Source organism: Heteronotia binoei, chromosome 1 (genome assembly GCF_032191835.1).
Source record: "Heteronotia binoei isolate CCM8104 ecotype False Entrance Well chromosome 1, APGP_CSIRO_Hbin_v1, whole genome shotgun sequence".
In the NCBI taxonomy this organism is placed as follows: Eukaryota; Metazoa; Chordata; class Lepidosauria; order Squamata; family Gekkonidae; genus Heteronotia; species Heteronotia binoei.
In genome coordinates, this window is record NC_083223.1 from 154,627,006 (window position 1) to 154,645,099 (window position 18,094).

Here is an 18,094-nt window from a genome sequence, read left to right on the forward strand (position 1 = left end):
GGAATGAATAGAAAATGGCTTGCTCAAGACCTACATCAAGGGCTAAAAAATGTGTTATTTCAGTCTTCCAGGGCCACGTCAATGTTCCATCAAGTGGGTCATGCCAGCTCTGGAATAAGGGGGCTAATCACTAGTTCGGAAATGGGCTGCCTCCCAGATCCCAGTTCAGAAGGGAAATGTTTTTCTCATTTTGAGTGACTGTGGTGGTAATCTGCCGCAACCCATTTTAGGACTTTTAAAAGAAGGGGAAATGCAGTGTGCAATTTAAGCACCAACAATGAAATTGACATCAGCTCATGAAATGGTCCCCTGAGGACATGTAAGTAGCCTCATGCTGACTGAAGCTTATATAAGCAAAAATCGCTTGACTTCTAGGGAAGGGCATTAGTAAAACAGGCAAACCAAACACAGAGAGAAGGGGGTTTTTTTTTAAAAAAAACCCTCAAGTTGATGCCATTCTCACACAGAGACAGAACTTCCTTTTTTAAAAAGTAGAGCCTACACTTTGAAAAGAAATTGCATAAAACATAGAGCATTACAGGCTACAGCAGACACCTTCAATTCAAACTTGCAAATTACTTGTGATCATTAAAAGGAACATTCCTGTTAAGTCTAGACTGACATTGCATTGCCACTGCTATACTAGAATCTTCAAACATTATTAACAGTGTAATAAACAGCCCCGTGGCGCAGAGTGGTAAAGCTGCAGTACTGCACTCGGAGCCCTCTGCTCACGACCTTGAGTTCGATCCCAGTGGAAGCTGGTTCAGGTAGCCGGCTCCAGGTTGACTCAGCCTTCTATCCTTCCGAGGTCGGTAAAATGAGTACCCAGCTTGCTGGGGGGAAGTGTAGGTGACTGGGGAAGGCAATGGCAAACCACCCCGTAAAAAGTCTGCCATGAAAACGCTGTGAAAGCAACGTTACCCCAGAGTCGAAAACAACTGGTGCTTGCACAGGGGACTACCTTTACCTTTTTAATCCTAAACAAAGTTACAGCCATTGAAGTCAGTGGGCACAGAAGGATATACCTCTACTTAAAATGGTACTGCAAATCACTTAATTCATAAGTGCTGGTTTATTATAAAGCCTACTTGCAGAAAGGTGGGCTAGAAATTCTCCTAACAAAAAAATAACAACCTGAAGGCTTTTTAAAAATTAATGTTACAATCTACTACCTTTAAAAACATTGTTTCTCCAAGCCCTAAGAAACTTGTTGCTCATGCTATGAAACTAATGCCTTCCATTTCAGTTTGGTGTGTTTTCATGGGAATGGAGAAAATCTGATTCTGTAGCCAGCAGGTATTATGTTCCTTTGCAACTCTTGATTCAAAACTTGCCATCTTTTATTCTCATTTTACAGAGCCACAAGAAGGGGGTGGAGGGTGAAGAATCCTGGCCTTGACATTCAAATTAATATCTGTACATCCAAAATAATACCAGATCGCAGTATAGAGGAATCCAGAAACCCAGATGTTTAACTTCTAATTGTTCTGCATATATTATTGACTACATTCAACCTACTTACCATATGGACAGCTTTGTATGCAGTGGTGACTGATTTTTCCATGCTGCCACAATGCAGGAGCCAATACATTTTTATTGAACTGGGTTAGTTTCTCTCCAATAAAGTTTTCCATTGCATTTTGAAGCTTTCAGCAGTATATATGTTACCCATGGCACTTCAGTCCTATATATTCCAAGATTTATTTATATATCAACACTTTAAGTAGGTCAGGAACAGCATTCTAACTGACTTTATCAAGTTTCTCTAACAAAATCCTTAGGAAAAGGCTTGGATATGCCTCAACTCTGTTTAGAAAACTCTTATTTTTGGTCAGCATTTATTAGGAATACTGGCTAAAGGTTAAATTGCTGTATGTGACTTTTAGGATATCAAGGCAAGGAATTCAGACAGAGTTCTACCCAAACTGCTTCTGCTTCTTAGCCTTAGTAATGAGACTAATTTTAGTATACTGGAGAACACCTCCAAAGGTTGAAGCTTTGTTTAATGATATTAAGCTTGGTATTGATGAAGAAAATTACACATTGACATAACAGGTGTGTAATGCAATCTATGAAGAGGTTTTAAAAACAGATTAGGAACAAGCAAGGACAAATTAAGTAGAGTGTATTGAACTGTGAGTTTATTCTGTTGACCCCCCTGCCTTTCCCTTATAACCTTTACTCCTGTTTTTGGCATTTCATTTTCCTATCCTCTTTATGACCTATATGGGCTCTGTTATAAGAAGTGATAATTGTAACTCATCTCGAGCAGAAATGAATCACAGTTTAAATTACACTATGACTTTTATAAACATTGAAGGCTTTTCATTCTCTCTCACCATTTCTATCTGAAAGGAACTGTGTGCTTTGTGGCTTATTCTTTACAATTCTTTGTCCATGATATACATTTACTGTATGTATTAAACACAGTAGTGCAATTGAATAAATAGACAAAGGAAGGCAGTTGCCAATTTAAAGGTACTAAGGCATAACCTACTAGGGATGGGGAGGGGAGAATTAAATATCCATCATCACATTTTAGGTATCAATTTTTTTATAGCATCTCCCTGGGGATGAAAAAATGTTATTAATTCCAGCATCAAATCTTTAAGCCACTAGCCAACCAAAGTCCTGGGAGTTCCCCGACAGCCCTGAATTCCACAGGGACATCCCACAGATGAGAGCCAAGAAAATAAACTGAAACTGTACCAGAACCTGGATTCCATTCATTTGCATATGAGAAAGTCCCCACAGTATCTTTATTATTTATTTAAAACATTTTAATGCTGCCTTTCTACCCAATCAGGTTCCAGTATGAAGACATGCTTATCCTGAAATAAATGTTAAGCCCTCCCCCTGACAATACAGGAGGGGGAAAAGAGTCAGTGGTATTTATCCAACCATGCCATTCTTCTGAATGAACAGCATTTCTGTTTGTACAAGAAGGGGCAGCAATTTCTACCAGCTCCCCCCACCCCACTTTGCCCTTGTGCTTCTCCTCAGGGTTCACTGGCCCCAGGGAACAAAATTTTTGAAGATTACTAAATACATTCTAGAAATAACCCCATGATGGCCTACCTGTGTCCTCAATGTTGTTAATCCATTTAATGAAATTTACTGAATTTTATTGGGTGTTCTTAATGGCTTCAAAAGGAATTCAATCACCAAAATGTGTAGTATGTCAATGTTCATTTTGTTCAACAGGCTGCATTTTTTCTCACAGTCCTTTAACTGCTACATGAAAACTGGCAGGAAAAAATGATATGTTTGAATCAAAATCAATTAATATGACCATGTAATTATACACCCCAATACTATACAGTTACTTAGAATAAAGGTCTATTGGCTTCAGTGGATTGATTCCTGTTTTGGATTAGAATCATGAAGTCATAACCTTATTGCATCCTAACTTGCTTTACATGAACAAGAACTGGTTTTCAAGTGTAGTTGTGTTGGACTGCAGTAGAAAAGCTAGGCCCAAGTTTAATAGCAGCTTAGAGACCAACAAGATTCTGGGGGTATAAGCTTGACTCTCAAAAGCTCATACCAAAAAAATCTTGTTGGTTTCAAAGGTGCTACTGGACTTGAATCTAGAGGAACAAGTACTGAATTCAGGTGATAAAGCTGCTCTGTCGGCAGAGACCTGAGTTCTAATTCTCATTCTGCCATGACACTTGTGGGGCTAGATACTGTCTCTCAGTTAAACCCATTTTACAAGGCCATGAAAATAAAATGGCAGAGGTATGCTACCCTGAGCATCTTGGAGAAAAAAAATGAGATGAAAACAACAGATAGCAGAGACCTCTAAGATGTGTCACCATATGGGACTTCACTGTGTGAGAAGGGCTATAATGTGATCACTTTTAGTATCATGTAAAAACTATGAGCACATGGCTTCAATCCAAAGAACTCATGCATTTCATGTGGCACTTCATAGATATTTTGTGCATCACCTTAAAAAAACAGGATTTACCATCCTTTATGAGATCTCTATAAAGAAAGAAAGGACCCTGCTGCTACTCAAAATATCAAAGTTTAAAAATAATTATCCAGGTGTGTACCTTACACCCTGTACAAGGGATCTGCAAGCCAGGGGTTTGCATGTAAGACTACATATGCAAGCAGCTGAGCATGTTAGAAATCCATACACTGTGCTTGAATTAGGCACATCACCTTAAGAAAAACATTTTGGATTCTGTTAATTCATCAGTTTTACAGATGTTTCCAGAATGCATATGAAGACCATGACTGAGAAAGGTGTCAGAGGAGAAGCAGCATTTAAAGCTAAATGTCATGAGGCACACATTTTTTTTTAAAGTATCTGTCTGTAGTCCTGTAGTCCTTTGCTGCTGCCAAGTTGCCTGTTTAGCAAAGGCCTCTGTTCTGGCTCCTCCCATTTCTGGGATCAGTCAACTCCTCAGTACAGCTTTTGAAATCCCAAACGTGTGGTGTGCTACACTTTGCTGAGAGAGCAAGCATACAGGAACTCTCACAACGAATAGTGAAAGTCCTCAGCCTGACATCCAGCAACCAGCTCCCTCCCATTTCTTCGTCTCTTCTTCCAGTGAAGGCCATTCACACCAGATGTCACTTTGTCTGTGTGCTCCCAAGATAGAGAGATCTTGAGCTAATATAGCTTCTAATTGCTCTTGGCATCAGATGGTTGTTTTTGAAGTCTCTGCAAATGCACTATACAAAACAGCAGTACTTTTTCCACCAGGACTTGGAGAGGTTTTTCATTTTGTCCGGAGTCCTGCTTTTCGATTTCTTTGGCTGTTGCTGAGTATCCGAGTACTGAATGCCAGCAACAATGGCTGCATCAAAGACTTCTTTGAGGTTTTTCTGAGTCAAAGCAGAGCACTCAATATAAGAGATGGCTTTTATTTCCTCGGCACAGAGCCTTGCAGCCTCCTCTGCCACTGGCTTTTCTTTGCATTTGTCTAACTCAATGAGAACTTTGACATCCTCCCGGAGGTCTGATTGTGTCCCAACAAGAATAATCGGTGCTTTGGGGCAGTGGCATCGGATTTCAGGAACCCACTTTTCACTCACATTCTGGAAAGAGGAAGGGCTCACCACACTGAAGCACAGCAAAAAGATGTCTGTGTTGGTGTAGCACAGTGGCCGGAGCTTGTCAAATTCATCCTGTGCAAAAGGAAATGCAACATGAATATCTAGAAACAATGAGTTCAACAAGAATAGTGCCTTCAAAACACCACAAGTCATTCCAGGAAGAGAATAACCAACTCTTCAGCATCTAAGGAATGATTACATTTATCTGCAATCCCTGAGGAAATGGGTTTTAGTTCGCATACATATGTCAATTATAAATATACCAGAACTATTTTTTAAAAAGATTTGAATACTACTCCTTGCACTGGACAAACCAGTAGATCAGGAAGATTAAGCTAGTAGCCTTCTCCCAGACAGCAAGCTTTCTGCAGGAAAAGGGTTTTTTTAAACATGGGAGAACATCCAATTGGATAATCATGGGAGAAAGATGAACTCAGACTGAACTAAACTTAAAGAACTGTTGCGCATAGGAACAGAGATTTCCTCCTGTGAGCAGAGACTGAAATATTAGCCTCTTTATCTTAGGATTCTGCAGATATACCAGAAGTTATTTAATAAATCTAATCTCCAATGTAAATTTGTCACAAAGGTTAGCACATCTGTTAAACCTGAAACTGTAACAAGGCTCAACTCTAAGGCTGTTTTCAGAGGGCACAAAACACAATTTTCCGCTATATTCTATCAGCTATGTTGTTCATAGGGAGGACTTCTTCCCAGCTCCATCATCTCCTTTCAGGGATCTTGTCCTCTTTCTTGAATGTTTGAGGTATTATTGCAACCAAAGACAGTGTATGATACAGAGACTGAGCTGGATTCCAACATTTCCCCCCCTGAAAATTCTCTATGAACAGGGTTTCTTCTTTGACAGGGGCTGATTATGAAAGACAGCCTAGTGAATCCCTACATCTATCTTTAAGAAGCAGCTCAGTGGTAGAGCATCTGTTTTGTATGCAGGAGGTCCCAGATTCAATCCCCCCAATATCTTAAGTTAAAAAGAAGGTGACATGAAAGACCCTACCTAAAGCCCCAAAGAACTGCTGCCAGTTTATACTGACCATGATAGAGCAGGGTTTCCCAAACTTTTCTTTCCCGTGACCCAGTTATTTTAACACTTCTCTTTCATGGACCACTAAAATTTGGGAGTGGAGTGAGGAAACTTTGGAGGTCGAGCTGGGAAACAGGAATTATGTCATTTCCTGTGGTGTCACTTCCAGGTCAAGGGCCAAGTGATGTCACTTCCAGGGCACATTGAACCAAAACTCCACCTTTTCCTATGATGCCACTTCCAGGGCACTCCCCCAAAGCTGCCTCTTCTGAAGTAACTTCATTTTCAGAAAAATCTCTCTGAAACTCAAGCTGAGCCAAAATGAGGGTGGAAAGTGGGCGGTCCTCTCTTTCCACCCGCACACCTGCATACACCTATCTGTTTGTGTGTTCTTCTCCAGCTTGCAAGCACTCCTAATGCCCATGTTCAATTGCCTGCACCACCTGCACACCCCTTCCTCAACAGCACTGGCCAGTGTATGCAGTTGGGAGTGCTGTTGCCATTGCCATCAGGAATGCCAGCACTGTGTATCACCCACACTGAGCCCTGGCAGCTGCTCTACCTCAAAATATGCTGACACATTTAGTAGGCCCTTCCTTCAGCTGCTACTACCGGAACCCTGCCTCAAGCTACAACCAAGCTTCCTTGGTTTCAAGAAAAAAATTGACAGCTATTTTTCATACTTTTCCTTGGCTGAAACACTGGGAAATTGCTGTGAAAGGTAGTAGAGGATTGTACTATAATTCATCAATAAATTTCAAGCTGTATGAAGTTTTTACAAGGTTTTCTGCAGTTATCCCAAAAAGGATATTTATGTGGGGCTTGCAGCTTTTTAGCAGCCCTGTGGCGCAGGGTGGTAAAGCTGTAGTACTGCGGTCTGAATTTTCTGCTCACGACCTGAGTTTGATTTCGGCGAAAGCTGGATTCAGGTAGCCAGCCTTCCAAGGTCGGTAAAAAATGAGCTTGCTGGGGGGAAAATGTAGATGACTGGGAAGGCAATGGCAAACCACCCCGTAAAAAGTCTGCCATGAAAACGTCATGATGCGACGTCACCCCAGAGTTGGAAACGACTGGTGCTTGCACAGGAGACCTTTCCTTTCCTGCAGCTTTTTACTGGCTGTGTTTCCCATGCCTTTAAAAGCAACCTGTTGCACAAATATTTAGCCAGTGAACTTCTTTCATCCTTTTTAATATCTACAGGAGGAGTTTAATTTGGGTGTCAGACAGCTGTTAGAAGCAGAACCAGGAAAATGGTGGCAGGTTCATAGTACCATCACTTCCAGTGCTGTTGAGATATACAGCAGTAATCTCCAATAATCTTTTTCTGCCCCACACCTCTCACACTCACACAGAAATCTCATAAAAAGGCCAGCTGGCTACAACTGGGGTTGCCAACTTTTCATTGGCAGACCTCCTATGTCTGCAACAACAGTATGATGAACAGAAAAGTTTCATCCAGTAAAAATGGAAGGAAATAAAGAGAAAGGGAAAGAATGAAATGGAAGGAAAGGAAAAGAAAAGAAAGACATGGAAAGAAAGAACATAAGAACATAACAGAAGCCATGTTGGATCAGGCCAGCAGACCATCCAGTTAAAATTCTCCCATACAATGGCCCAAAAGCACCAGAATGTCCACCAGTGGGGCCAGGGCACTAGAAGCCTTCCCACTGTTGCGTCCCCCCCAGCATCAAGAATACAGACAGAGCATTGCTTGCAAGGAAAGAAAGAAGGAAGGGGGGCAAAGAAAAAAAAGCGTTACTCACCATCAGATAAACCCAGCCAGCAACAATTCTGCCCAGGGGTCATTTGATAAAAAAAAAAAAAGCTACTGAAATGCCCACTCCCCGCCCCTCCCGGCTGAAAAAAACATCCCCCCTTCTTTGCTACCCAGGCCTACCAGGGAAATCTCCCCAAGAGAACATACTGCAAGGCACATGAAAGCTCATATCTTGAAGAACACTTCATGGGTCTAAAGTGCCAGTGGACGCCAGCTTTTCTCTCAAACACTGGGAGGGGGAGAGAAGGAAGGAGGCAGCCCAGCTCCTCTCTGCACAACACAGAGATAGGGGAAGGAAGGAACCCAAACAGAGCTCAGTCTTTGCAGCCTGTATTAGTCTTCAAGGCTAGCTTTTCTCTGTACAACAGAGACCCAGGGGAAGAAAGGAAGCCAAAAGGAGCTCAGGCTTTGCAGCCTGTGTCAGTCTTCATGGCTAGCTTTTCTCTGCACAACAGAGAGATGGGGGAAGGAAGGAAGCAGAGCAGAGGTCATGCTTTGCTGGGGGCAGGGCTAGCTTTGGCTTTTCTTGTGACCCGGTAGGGAGGCCTCCATGGCCGGTATTGGGTCACAACCCTGCCAATGGGAAACACTGTGATAGAGCAATCGTTTGATTCAACTCAGTAAGGAAGCTTTATGTGTTTACATCAGGTTGACCTGATGGTTTGGTCCCTGCTGCCGTCATGGAAGTTGGTCCACTTCTTTATCTCAAGCTTCTTTGCTCAATGGACACCCAGTTTTTGCCAGTGGCAATTACTGTTCTTGTGACTATAACAAAACGTAAAGTGAATAGCCTGTCTTGAAGTAGAGGAGAGTACTGGTGAAAAGGGCCGTTTGTCTACTTTGCAATCTTATTTGTCTGAACTGTTTAATTTTTAAAATATATGTAGTAACTGATATGGGAGATATAAAGACATGAAGCTGAACTGGCGTGAATGAGGTACCAACAATGGAGGCAACCTTTGACATTGGGATCAGGGGAAATATAGCATGAAGCAATCAGAGGCATCGTCCAAGCTGAAGGCATCAAAATAAACATAGTCCTTCAGAAGATGACCCTGCTGTTTTTGATTCAGATTTATCATTGCTGTCTGTTTAAATGAATTACACTTCACATGCCAGTGACATGAAAAAAGAACGTGTTATGTTCCCTTCCCCCTTTGTTGCTTCATCCTCAGACAATCCTCATGCTCTATACTCTCATTACTCTTTCTAAAACATAAATTTATATTTTGCTTTGAGCTCTGCTCTTTTCTGGAAATGAACCCTCCACCCCAGGAAAGAGGAACATCAGTAACAAGAGAATTTCCCACACCAGACTCTTGAAGATCACAGAAGCTTCAAGAACTGCAAGGTGAGGAAAGCTAATGGAAGAAAAGATTAACTCCACACTGTGATTTCATTTTGACAGCAGGATAAAAACACACCAATCCAAGCCTCCCATACAGACAGGCTTTGCCTCAACTGTGAAGACATTATAATTAAAATTCAGCAAGTTTCTCAAAGGGTCTTAAATTAACAAGAACAGCCTGAAAGGTCCCTCCCTGCCAATGCTCTATTGCCCAGATACAGCCTGTATGTTAATTTATTAAGTTTTTGAGGTTGGGAAAGCTTTGGAGGAGCCATGGATGCTTGGGTTCTTAAAAACATATTGAAAAAAAGCATCACAAGTCCTGTTCCACTTGACTACATTTCCTTCTGGGGCATCTGCTATGGGAGATGCTAGTATACAAGACGGAAGTCAGGCAAGCTAGCTTCATTAGCTCACTTGTTTTGCAGACTTAAGACTTGTCAGGAAGCAAAGCCAAAAATCCCCACTCTGTTTTGAGTTTGAACTGCAGCATGTTATACTACCCTGCCACTCTGTTCCGAAAAGAACTGTAGTTACAGACATTTGCACCATCAGTGCTTGTGTGCATGAAAGCAACACTTGTAAGAACTGTTACACCGATGACATCATGTTTGACTGAAACTGGGAGGAGCCTGGATGATGGAGAAATAGAATCAGAGGTCAATGTGATTTAAGAGTATAAAGAAAACCCCAGGATAATCAAGGGCTCTTTTCTCATCTCTTATCTCCAGTTTACAGGCCATAAAAACAATACGTCTAGGATAAAGACGTCATTAGAATTCATGACCCCACAAGGCTCTCCATAATAACAAAATGGAAAGGGAGGCCAGGAGATGCATTTTGGCAATATATTACCCTCTGTGTAATGTTGCACCAACCACTAGCAAACAAAAAGGCTCCATCTGCATTGTGTAAAAGGCAGTAAAACAAGTTTGGATGAGATAACTTTGCAAGATAAAAACACTGCCATACAATGCAAAGATCAGGGACTCAATTGTCAAAGGCTGCACTGCGAATTTTAAAATCAGCTGAAGGGTCACTACCAAATATACTGGCTCATATATTTCTACATGTGCACATCACAAATCGATACATACTTCCTTTTACTCACAAATAGCACACCATCTCCTACTTTTGCCACCTAGCAGAGCTAGAGGCAGAAGCTGCAACTGCCTGGCACTCAAATAGGCTTGGCAGCAAGAATACATCCATAAAACACTTCTTTTCCCTCTGGAAAACCCAGATCACACAGAAGAAACCCTATGGCATCCTCTCCCTATGCTAGCATCTTTCTTGGGGAAACAAGCCATTGTTGTCATGGGCTCCTACTGGCAGCTCCTATATTGCTAAGTCCTTGTACGAATGCAGTCACTGAGTTCCATATAAAACAGGAGTAGTTCCAGGAGAGAAGACTGGGTCGTATGTAAAAATACGTGGAACCAATAAGGAAGGCTGTGAGAAAACTGCAAGGGGCCAAAGGAAAAGCTACAAGAAATTCAGTTGGGCGATTTCCTTGACAACCCCCCCCCTCCCCAGTTTTTCCTCCACATTTCTCCCTCCTCCTTGCCTTCTTTACTCTACCCTCCCATCTCATCCTGGCTACTGCCACATCTCTACTATCGCCACAATATTTATGCATCATTTTGAGTTTCTACAATCTTCCCAGGACCTCTTTCCTGCTGTAGCAACCCAGAATGGTACATGAAATCCAGTTGTTTGCTTCTTGTGACAGCTGCACACACAGCACTGGTCAGTTTGGGGGTGTTAATTAAAAAAAACTTTTATAAAATGTAAGACTTTCCTGTAAACCTGGGCGTTACTGTGGGTTTGAATAATGCTGCATGATAGTGGATAGACCTGCTGTGGTGATGTAGCTATCCACAACAGAAGTGGCCCTTCACAATCAGATTTACAGCAGTTATTTAAACTAAAGGAGGAGTTCTACTAACCTGGCCAGCTGTGTCACAAAGCTGGAGCCTAACTGGTCGACCATCTACTGACACGACAGCTGAAAAGGAAAGAAACAGCCAATGAGGCAGCCACTGATAAAGAATTATGTTTGCTCACATTTTTCATTTACTTTTGAACCTATTCCAATTTAACAGCCTAAGTGAACCAGAAGTTAGCTTGTCCTCAACTCCAGGGCATCCATTAGCTCTTCAGAGCTTTCTTAATTTGTTAGGTGGCAGAAACAGCGAATTACTGAATGAAGAGGCTTTCATGGTACAAAACAAGCCATGCCAAAGACCCTGTGTAGTTCGCTCCCTCTCCCCTCCCCCTCTTCAGGATTAATTTCCTTGTCACGTTTGAGTTTCCAAAGCCCTGGCACAAAAGAAGCTCCCAACCCCTCCTTGGTTTAAATGACAGAGAATACAATGCAAATATTTATGTTTTCCCTTAGGAAGCTCTTCTTTTCACGCTCTTTTCAGTCCTGGCTGGATAATTTATTACTCCAGGAAAAAACTAACCAATAACATAACCACTTTTCTGATCAAAGTGCCCTTTATTATTATGCTGTTTATTAGAGTTTCCTTACTATTTACATTGTGCTTTTTTTTTCTTGTCAAAATTGCAGATTGTTTTTCTTGTTATGCTTTACTGTTTCAGTTTGCAATACTGGTGGCCTTTAGGCATTTTAAATTATAACACCTGCTTGGATTGGTCCTACTTTACAAGGAAACCAGGCATTCAGCAGCGCTAATTACAAACCACTGAACTCTTGTTCTCATCAGCTGAAGGCCACTGTGTTCTGCACACCAACTTGGGAGTGGGTCCACAGTGAGCCAGTTCTGAGTATATGTGCATAGAACAGGGCATCCCACACACACACAAGTTGAAGCAGACCAGTTTAGCTGGCTTGTGGAATACAGACCCAGTAACTTCAGAACTAAGAGTTATCCTTTATAGCAAACAAGCTCAAACATTTTTTTTTGCATCTCTGAAAAGGGAAAGTGACAAGTGCTCTAATGCATGCATATTATACATTGTCAGCTACACAAATGCAACTTACATGCTAAAAAAAAATCCACCCATCTTTGATGAAAATAAATGGGCCATTTTTATTGTATGACATGAAGAGGCACTAAGATCCTGTGCCAAAGCGAAGACAGCAACTGATGACCCAGCAACTTCTCCCACTTAACACCCACCAACCTTTATTAAAATTGGGGGAGACTGACAGGGGTTATTATTACATTACAACAATTCACAAGGCAGGCAGCAGAGAGCCATCTATTCCCCACAGGCTCTCCATGAAATCAATGCCCATCTAAACTAATGACAAAGGAGAGGTGAAAGTGACTGCAGGAGGGACTTGCTTTTTTTCCTCCTAAAAAGGAATCAGGATTATGAGCCCCTGAAGAGGATTTGCATGAAGTGTGATGTTTTGGAAAAAGAATAAAATTGTCCATGGGCTCCTCCACATACTCAGAACAGCCTCTGAGTCAGAGATCTCTCTAACTCAAGCAAGCTCGTATCAACTCAAGTACTGTGTTCCCTATGCAATATTATAGAATGAATATCTTCTACAGAGCAACTCATGGCCGACTGTAGGCCACACTGCAAAACAACGGGTTACAGTTTGAATCCCCAGGCTCCCTGTCACATCAAGTTTCTAGCCTTCAACTGGAACAAAATATTATAGTAACCAATTGTGGAGGGGGGGGGTGGATAAGTACACACCAAGTATTTTCCCCCTCTCAAAAGTCCCGGCTAAGATTTGTAAGTCTTTTAATCTTCTACAGAAAAGTACAGCATGTCCTTCGCTTCATATTAAAATATGCATTTATACAAGTCAGTATGCAAACTCATGGCATATTTTAGGTGGGCTGTATATTTCTGAAGGCCTTCTGAGTTGAACAAGGTTATCTTCTGTGATGGTTATTTGGCTTCCCTGAAGATATGCGACATCTCCCTCCTTTTCCATAAAAGACTGGGCAAGCAATTATTGAGGCTGAGCTATTTCTTTCTCTAGCCTTAGATTTTACAGTAAGGGGGCTCCATGCACAATTCCAGCATTGTCACCTTTTTCCAGCCGTGGCAAATCCTTTCTACTTGCAATCACCCCTTGAATCAAAGTGTAATGCAGCTCTCCACACTGAACTCCGGAAGAAGGGGAGCCGCCCCTTTTACAGTTGTAAGGTTCAAAGTCGACGCGAAGAGGTTCCAGAGGAGAAAAGCAGTTGGCGTCCTCAGTCTGAAATCAAGTTTACCAGCTGTGTCTTCAAGCTGCCTTCCGACAGAGTCTACCCAGTGTAGCACCTCTGTTCTTCTAAGGCGGTTAAGAGGCAGCCCCATGAAATTCTACCACACTGACCCCTCCCCTCCGTCCCGATCTCTCACCTGAAAAATTGTCGAAAGCAGTCGGGATGTACTCCGTGGGGTAGCCATTGGTGGTGTAACTTACTACCAGGCTGGTCTTGCCCACCGCGCCATCTCCTACCAGAACACACTTAATGCTGCGCCGGGGTTCAAATCCGGCCGCTCCGACGCCACCACCAGCTCCGGCTCGGCAGCGGTTTCCCAGAGCCGCTCCCAATGCCGCTGCCCGGCTGCTGCGGACCCGCCGCGGAGGCACCGGCGGTACCTCGCAGCCGCCCGGCAGCGGCTTACTGATGTAGCCCGTCTCTCCCTCTTGCTGCGGCGGCATCCGCCTGGCCCCGGTGAAAGAGACCTTAGAGGATAGTAGGATCCGCGGAGACAGAGCCACTGGGGCGCAGTGGCAGCAGACACCAGGGGAGCAAGGCACGGAATCGCAGCAGGAGGGAAATCGTGTTATAAAGCAGTGAGAGACCGGAGATCCAGCCGGCTCCGAAGACAGGAAGGCGATTCGGTGTTTCCACAGCACCACGAGCCTTGTACGCGCTGCACTCCACTCCTCCCCTCACAGTGTGCACACTACTCCTAAGAGCTGCTTCCAGATGACATAATACGGCAGAGGGAGCAAGTCAAAGAGGGCGTGGCAGACCGGCACGGGGAGGAGCCTGAGGTAGAGGCTCCGGCCGGCAGGCGGCGCTCCGGCCGGCTCCTGCTGCCTGCTTGGGCGAATGCGTGAGAAGAGTCCTTACGCTCACCCACAAGTTGTGGACGGCATGGAATCCTGCCTGCGTCTGGGTAAGCTTCCTATTGGCCACTCAACCTTCCTTTTCGAACGCTGAGACAATCGGGGGGTCCATCTATTGGCTGAAATGTTCACAAAGCTGCGCCTTTCTGCTCAGGGTCTATAAGCCTCGCTGGAGCTTCTTCCTGGCTGACCTCCTCCCGCCTCCTCTGATGTTTTCTAAATAATCCCTTTCTTTCCTCCCCCACTATCCAGCTCCCTCCCTTATTGTAAACTCCTTTCCTTTTTGTACATATCTTATGCCTGTGCAGGGCTGTTCTTTCTCACGTGCGATTTACTGTTTTCATCCTATTAGTTGCTATCAGAGTAATATTAAAACCGCAGTGACGTTTGCTAGCAGGTAAATCTCGTTGGAGCTACTTTCGATGGATGCCTCTAGTCACTGTGGAGCTAAAATAAAATAAAGGGATAATCGGCCGTTGTAATACCGGACATGCGACAAGTCTCCCCCCTCCCGTCCCAAGCTCTGCGTTCGTAAGCAAACATGCTTCTTCTCTTCAGGCCGTTTCCTTCTCTTATCTTTTCCCCACCCCCAGTCCTCGAGGTTTCGCTGTAAAAGTGTCTAATCTTATCAAAATTCCGCCTGTTTCGCCGAGGGAAACTAATTTTCTTCGGCGGTTTATCAGTATTAATTAAACTGAGGTATGAAGCAATGTATTTTAGCGGGCTGAAAATGCTATTAAAAGGGGGGGTGTAATAACTTTTAATTCTTTGATATAGGTTCGTGTGTGCCTTTTTTTGGATATCAGTCAATTCTGCGGAAAAGGAATGATGTTATAGCTATTATCCTGGGAAGCTTCCAAACAGGCAAGGAGGAGCAATGATTTACTTTGCATGTGCTCAGGAAATACCAGACTTTTAAGTCCAAATGCCAACTTGAAAGCCCTGCCTTCCTGATCCCATTATTCTTAGTCAGTGTAGCCATTGTATCTACAGGCAACCTGGTCAGTGCAGAACCACAGGGGACTGTTAGCATTACCCTTTCTCTCCTAGTTAGATAATTAGGATTGCCAAGTCCAATTCAAAAAATAACTTGGGACTTTGGGGATGGAGCCAGGAGACATTGGGAGTGGAGCCAGAAGCAAAGTTTTAACAAGCATAATTGAACTCCAAAGGGAGTTCTGGCCATTACATTTAAAGGGACTGCACACCTTTTAAATGCCTTCCTTCCATAGGAAATAATGAAGGATGGGGCACCTTCTTTTGGGGCACATAGAATAGGACCACCTGGTCCAGTCTTTGTGAAACTTGGAGGGTATTTTGGGGAGAGGCAGCAGATGCTACGCTGCAAATTTGGTGCCTCTACCTCAAAAAATAGTCCCCCCAGATATCCATGGATTAATTCTCCCATTATTTCCTATGGGAATACATCTCCATAGGGAATTATAGAGTTCCCAGCAGACATTTCCCTCCCTTCCCCCCGCTTTCTGATTAACCTGAAGTGGAGGGAGGGCCTCCAAGCCGGGGGATCCTCTGCTCCCACCTGGGGATTGGCAACCCTATAGATAATAGGCCATAAACTATACTATGGGCTCTACTGAAAGCCTCTTTCTCCATTGCCCTCAACTCAGCCTGGAAGCATGAGAAATACAAGGCCTAAGAGCACACCACATTTTTGCCAGCTATGTCCCTTTGTTGGATGAGTTCTGAGGGCTCCAGGTTTCCCAGGAGCATGGGGCCTGTTTCATATTCTGACCATGGGCAAGTGGAAAAGAGGTTGACTGACAATGGCCACAGGGAGCCATTTTGCGGCTGTACATATGCTGATAGCGGGGGGTGGGACTGATTCATATAGGGGACTGGATAATGGCGGGGGGGGGGCTGATTCATGTTGAGAAACTGGTGCCAAGGAAAGAGGAGGTGTAAGCCCCTTTTTCTTGCATGCTGTGGTCTTCATCTTAATTAGGCCCCCACAAGCTTGGGAAGTACAGAGCTCCCAGAATATATCTGCAGCCCAACCAACGAGGTGGGGGGCATAACTTGTAGTGAGACTTCAAGGGATCAGTCCCTCAGGTGAGCTCTTCATGCCTAGCCTCTGCCATCATGACACATACACTCATTTGATTCATGAATTATACTTACTGCTTACATTAGCCTCACAGATCTTGTGGTCCCCTTTCTCCCCCCTGCCTGGCCCCCATGACATTTAGCTGACAGCATGGTTTATCACACTGCAATAACTAGAAGATTGTGTGCTGCTAGAAGGTGGGGTTTGGGTGTTTTTTGCATGCTGGTTCTCCAGTGGCCAGGTAGATAGGATGCAGACACCTGGTGAGGTATGCTAACAGACAAACCCTGCACTCCCTAACATTAAGCATCCCATCCTGAAGATGGTTGTGCTGATTAGCAAAGGGTGAGGTGTGGGGATTCTCAGCTGTTAAAAGCACATTAACCCACACATCTGTGAAACAGTCCCCAGTGTTTATTGAATTTCACCAGTGATAAAGCCAGTCAGAATAATGGGATGGTGTGATGGAAAGCAATGGGTTAAGCATAAGCTGAAGACGCACAGGGCTGCGTCAGGTGACCTGAGGGTGGGGGCAAAGGGCTCTGAGCTCTCAGGGAGGGAAAAAAGTTCGTTTTAGTGAGAGAAACTGCTGAGGCAGGAGTTCAGTGAGTTGGAGTCTGACAGAGTGGAGGCCTGTCAGAGAAGTCTGTCAGTGGGGACCTGACAGAGACTGAGAGGGTCAGTTAGTGCCGGCCAGAAGGGCTAAGAGGGCAGTTGATCCTGTGAAGAAGCTGGAGACGGAGACGGGGAAGTCTTCCAGAGACTGCCAGCTGGACAAAACCAGCCAAGAGGGCTGTGTGTGTGTGAGTCAGTTAAGACCAGAATGGTCACAGACACCGGGAAACTACTCTAAAGATCTAGTGAGGAGGCTGAGGGAGTGGATGTGGGTCTGAGACACCAAGAAGGGCTGAGAGGAGAGACTCCAGTCGAGGGGTGAGACTAGACACATCAATCCCAAGAGGCCAGACCTTGGCTAGAGGTGGAGAGTGAGTTAAAGGGAACGGTGAACTGTGTAACTGTGAAAGATCCAAGAAAGTAAAAGTGATTGAAAAGCCTGAAACAGAACAAACGTATAAGCCTGTGTAAATATCTCCCATATCCCCAGTTAAGACTTTTTGTTACAATAAATCTGTGGTTTAAGTTAAAGTTCTCGTGAGCCTATATATTTTGTGGGAAGAATAAACAAAGCTGCTGGGGTCCCATCAACAGAACAAGTAAAAATACCCCGAAGAGACGAAAATATAGAGATCCAGTGAGGACGTGAGGTGGGCGCTGCTATAGATGGGATTGCCAACCTCCATGTTCCAAAAAGGCTCCTATGCTTTTAGGGTTGCCAACTCCGGATTTGAACATACATGGAGATTTGAGGGTGGATCCTGGGACAGTGGGGTTTAGAAAGGGTATGGTGTGATGCCATGCAGCTCACTAGCAAAGCAGCCATTTTCTCCATAAGAAGTGGAATAAATATTTTAAAATAAATGGTTTAAATCAGGGGTGTCAAACATGCAGCCTGGGGGCCAAATCAGGCCCCCAGAAGGCTGCTATCAGGCCCCCAAGCAACTGGCTGTCATCTGCTTCCTTCTCCCTTTCTCTCGCTCCCTTCTGCATCACAACTTGCTTTGCCAGGCTTGCTCAATTGCACAGGAGCTACAAAGCAAAACCTCTATTTTCTCCATTGGTTGAGGCCCCTCCCTTGGAGAGTGGGGGGAGGGATAGCTTGC

The 18,094-nt window shown here is 43.9% G+C and overlaps 1 protein-coding gene across 1 annotated transcript; it reads right to left on the reverse strand.

The window, feature by feature from the left end:
* Positions 1–4,020: 4,020 nt before the first annotated feature.
* On the reverse strand, positions 4,021–14,440 carry RHOU (ras homolog family member U). The gene is made up of 3 exons (XM_060242886.1): positions 13,588–14,440; positions 11,196–11,254; positions 4,021–5,148 (listed from the first exon to the last, which is right to left on the reverse strand). The coding sequence occupies exons 1-3, from the start codon at positions 13,892–13,894 to the stop codon at positions 4,693–4,695; spliced, it is 822 nt and encodes a 273-aa protein (XP_060098869.1). The 5' UTR covers positions 13,895–14,440; the 3' UTR covers positions 4,021–4,692.
* Positions 14,441–18,094: the final 3,654 nt, after the last annotated feature.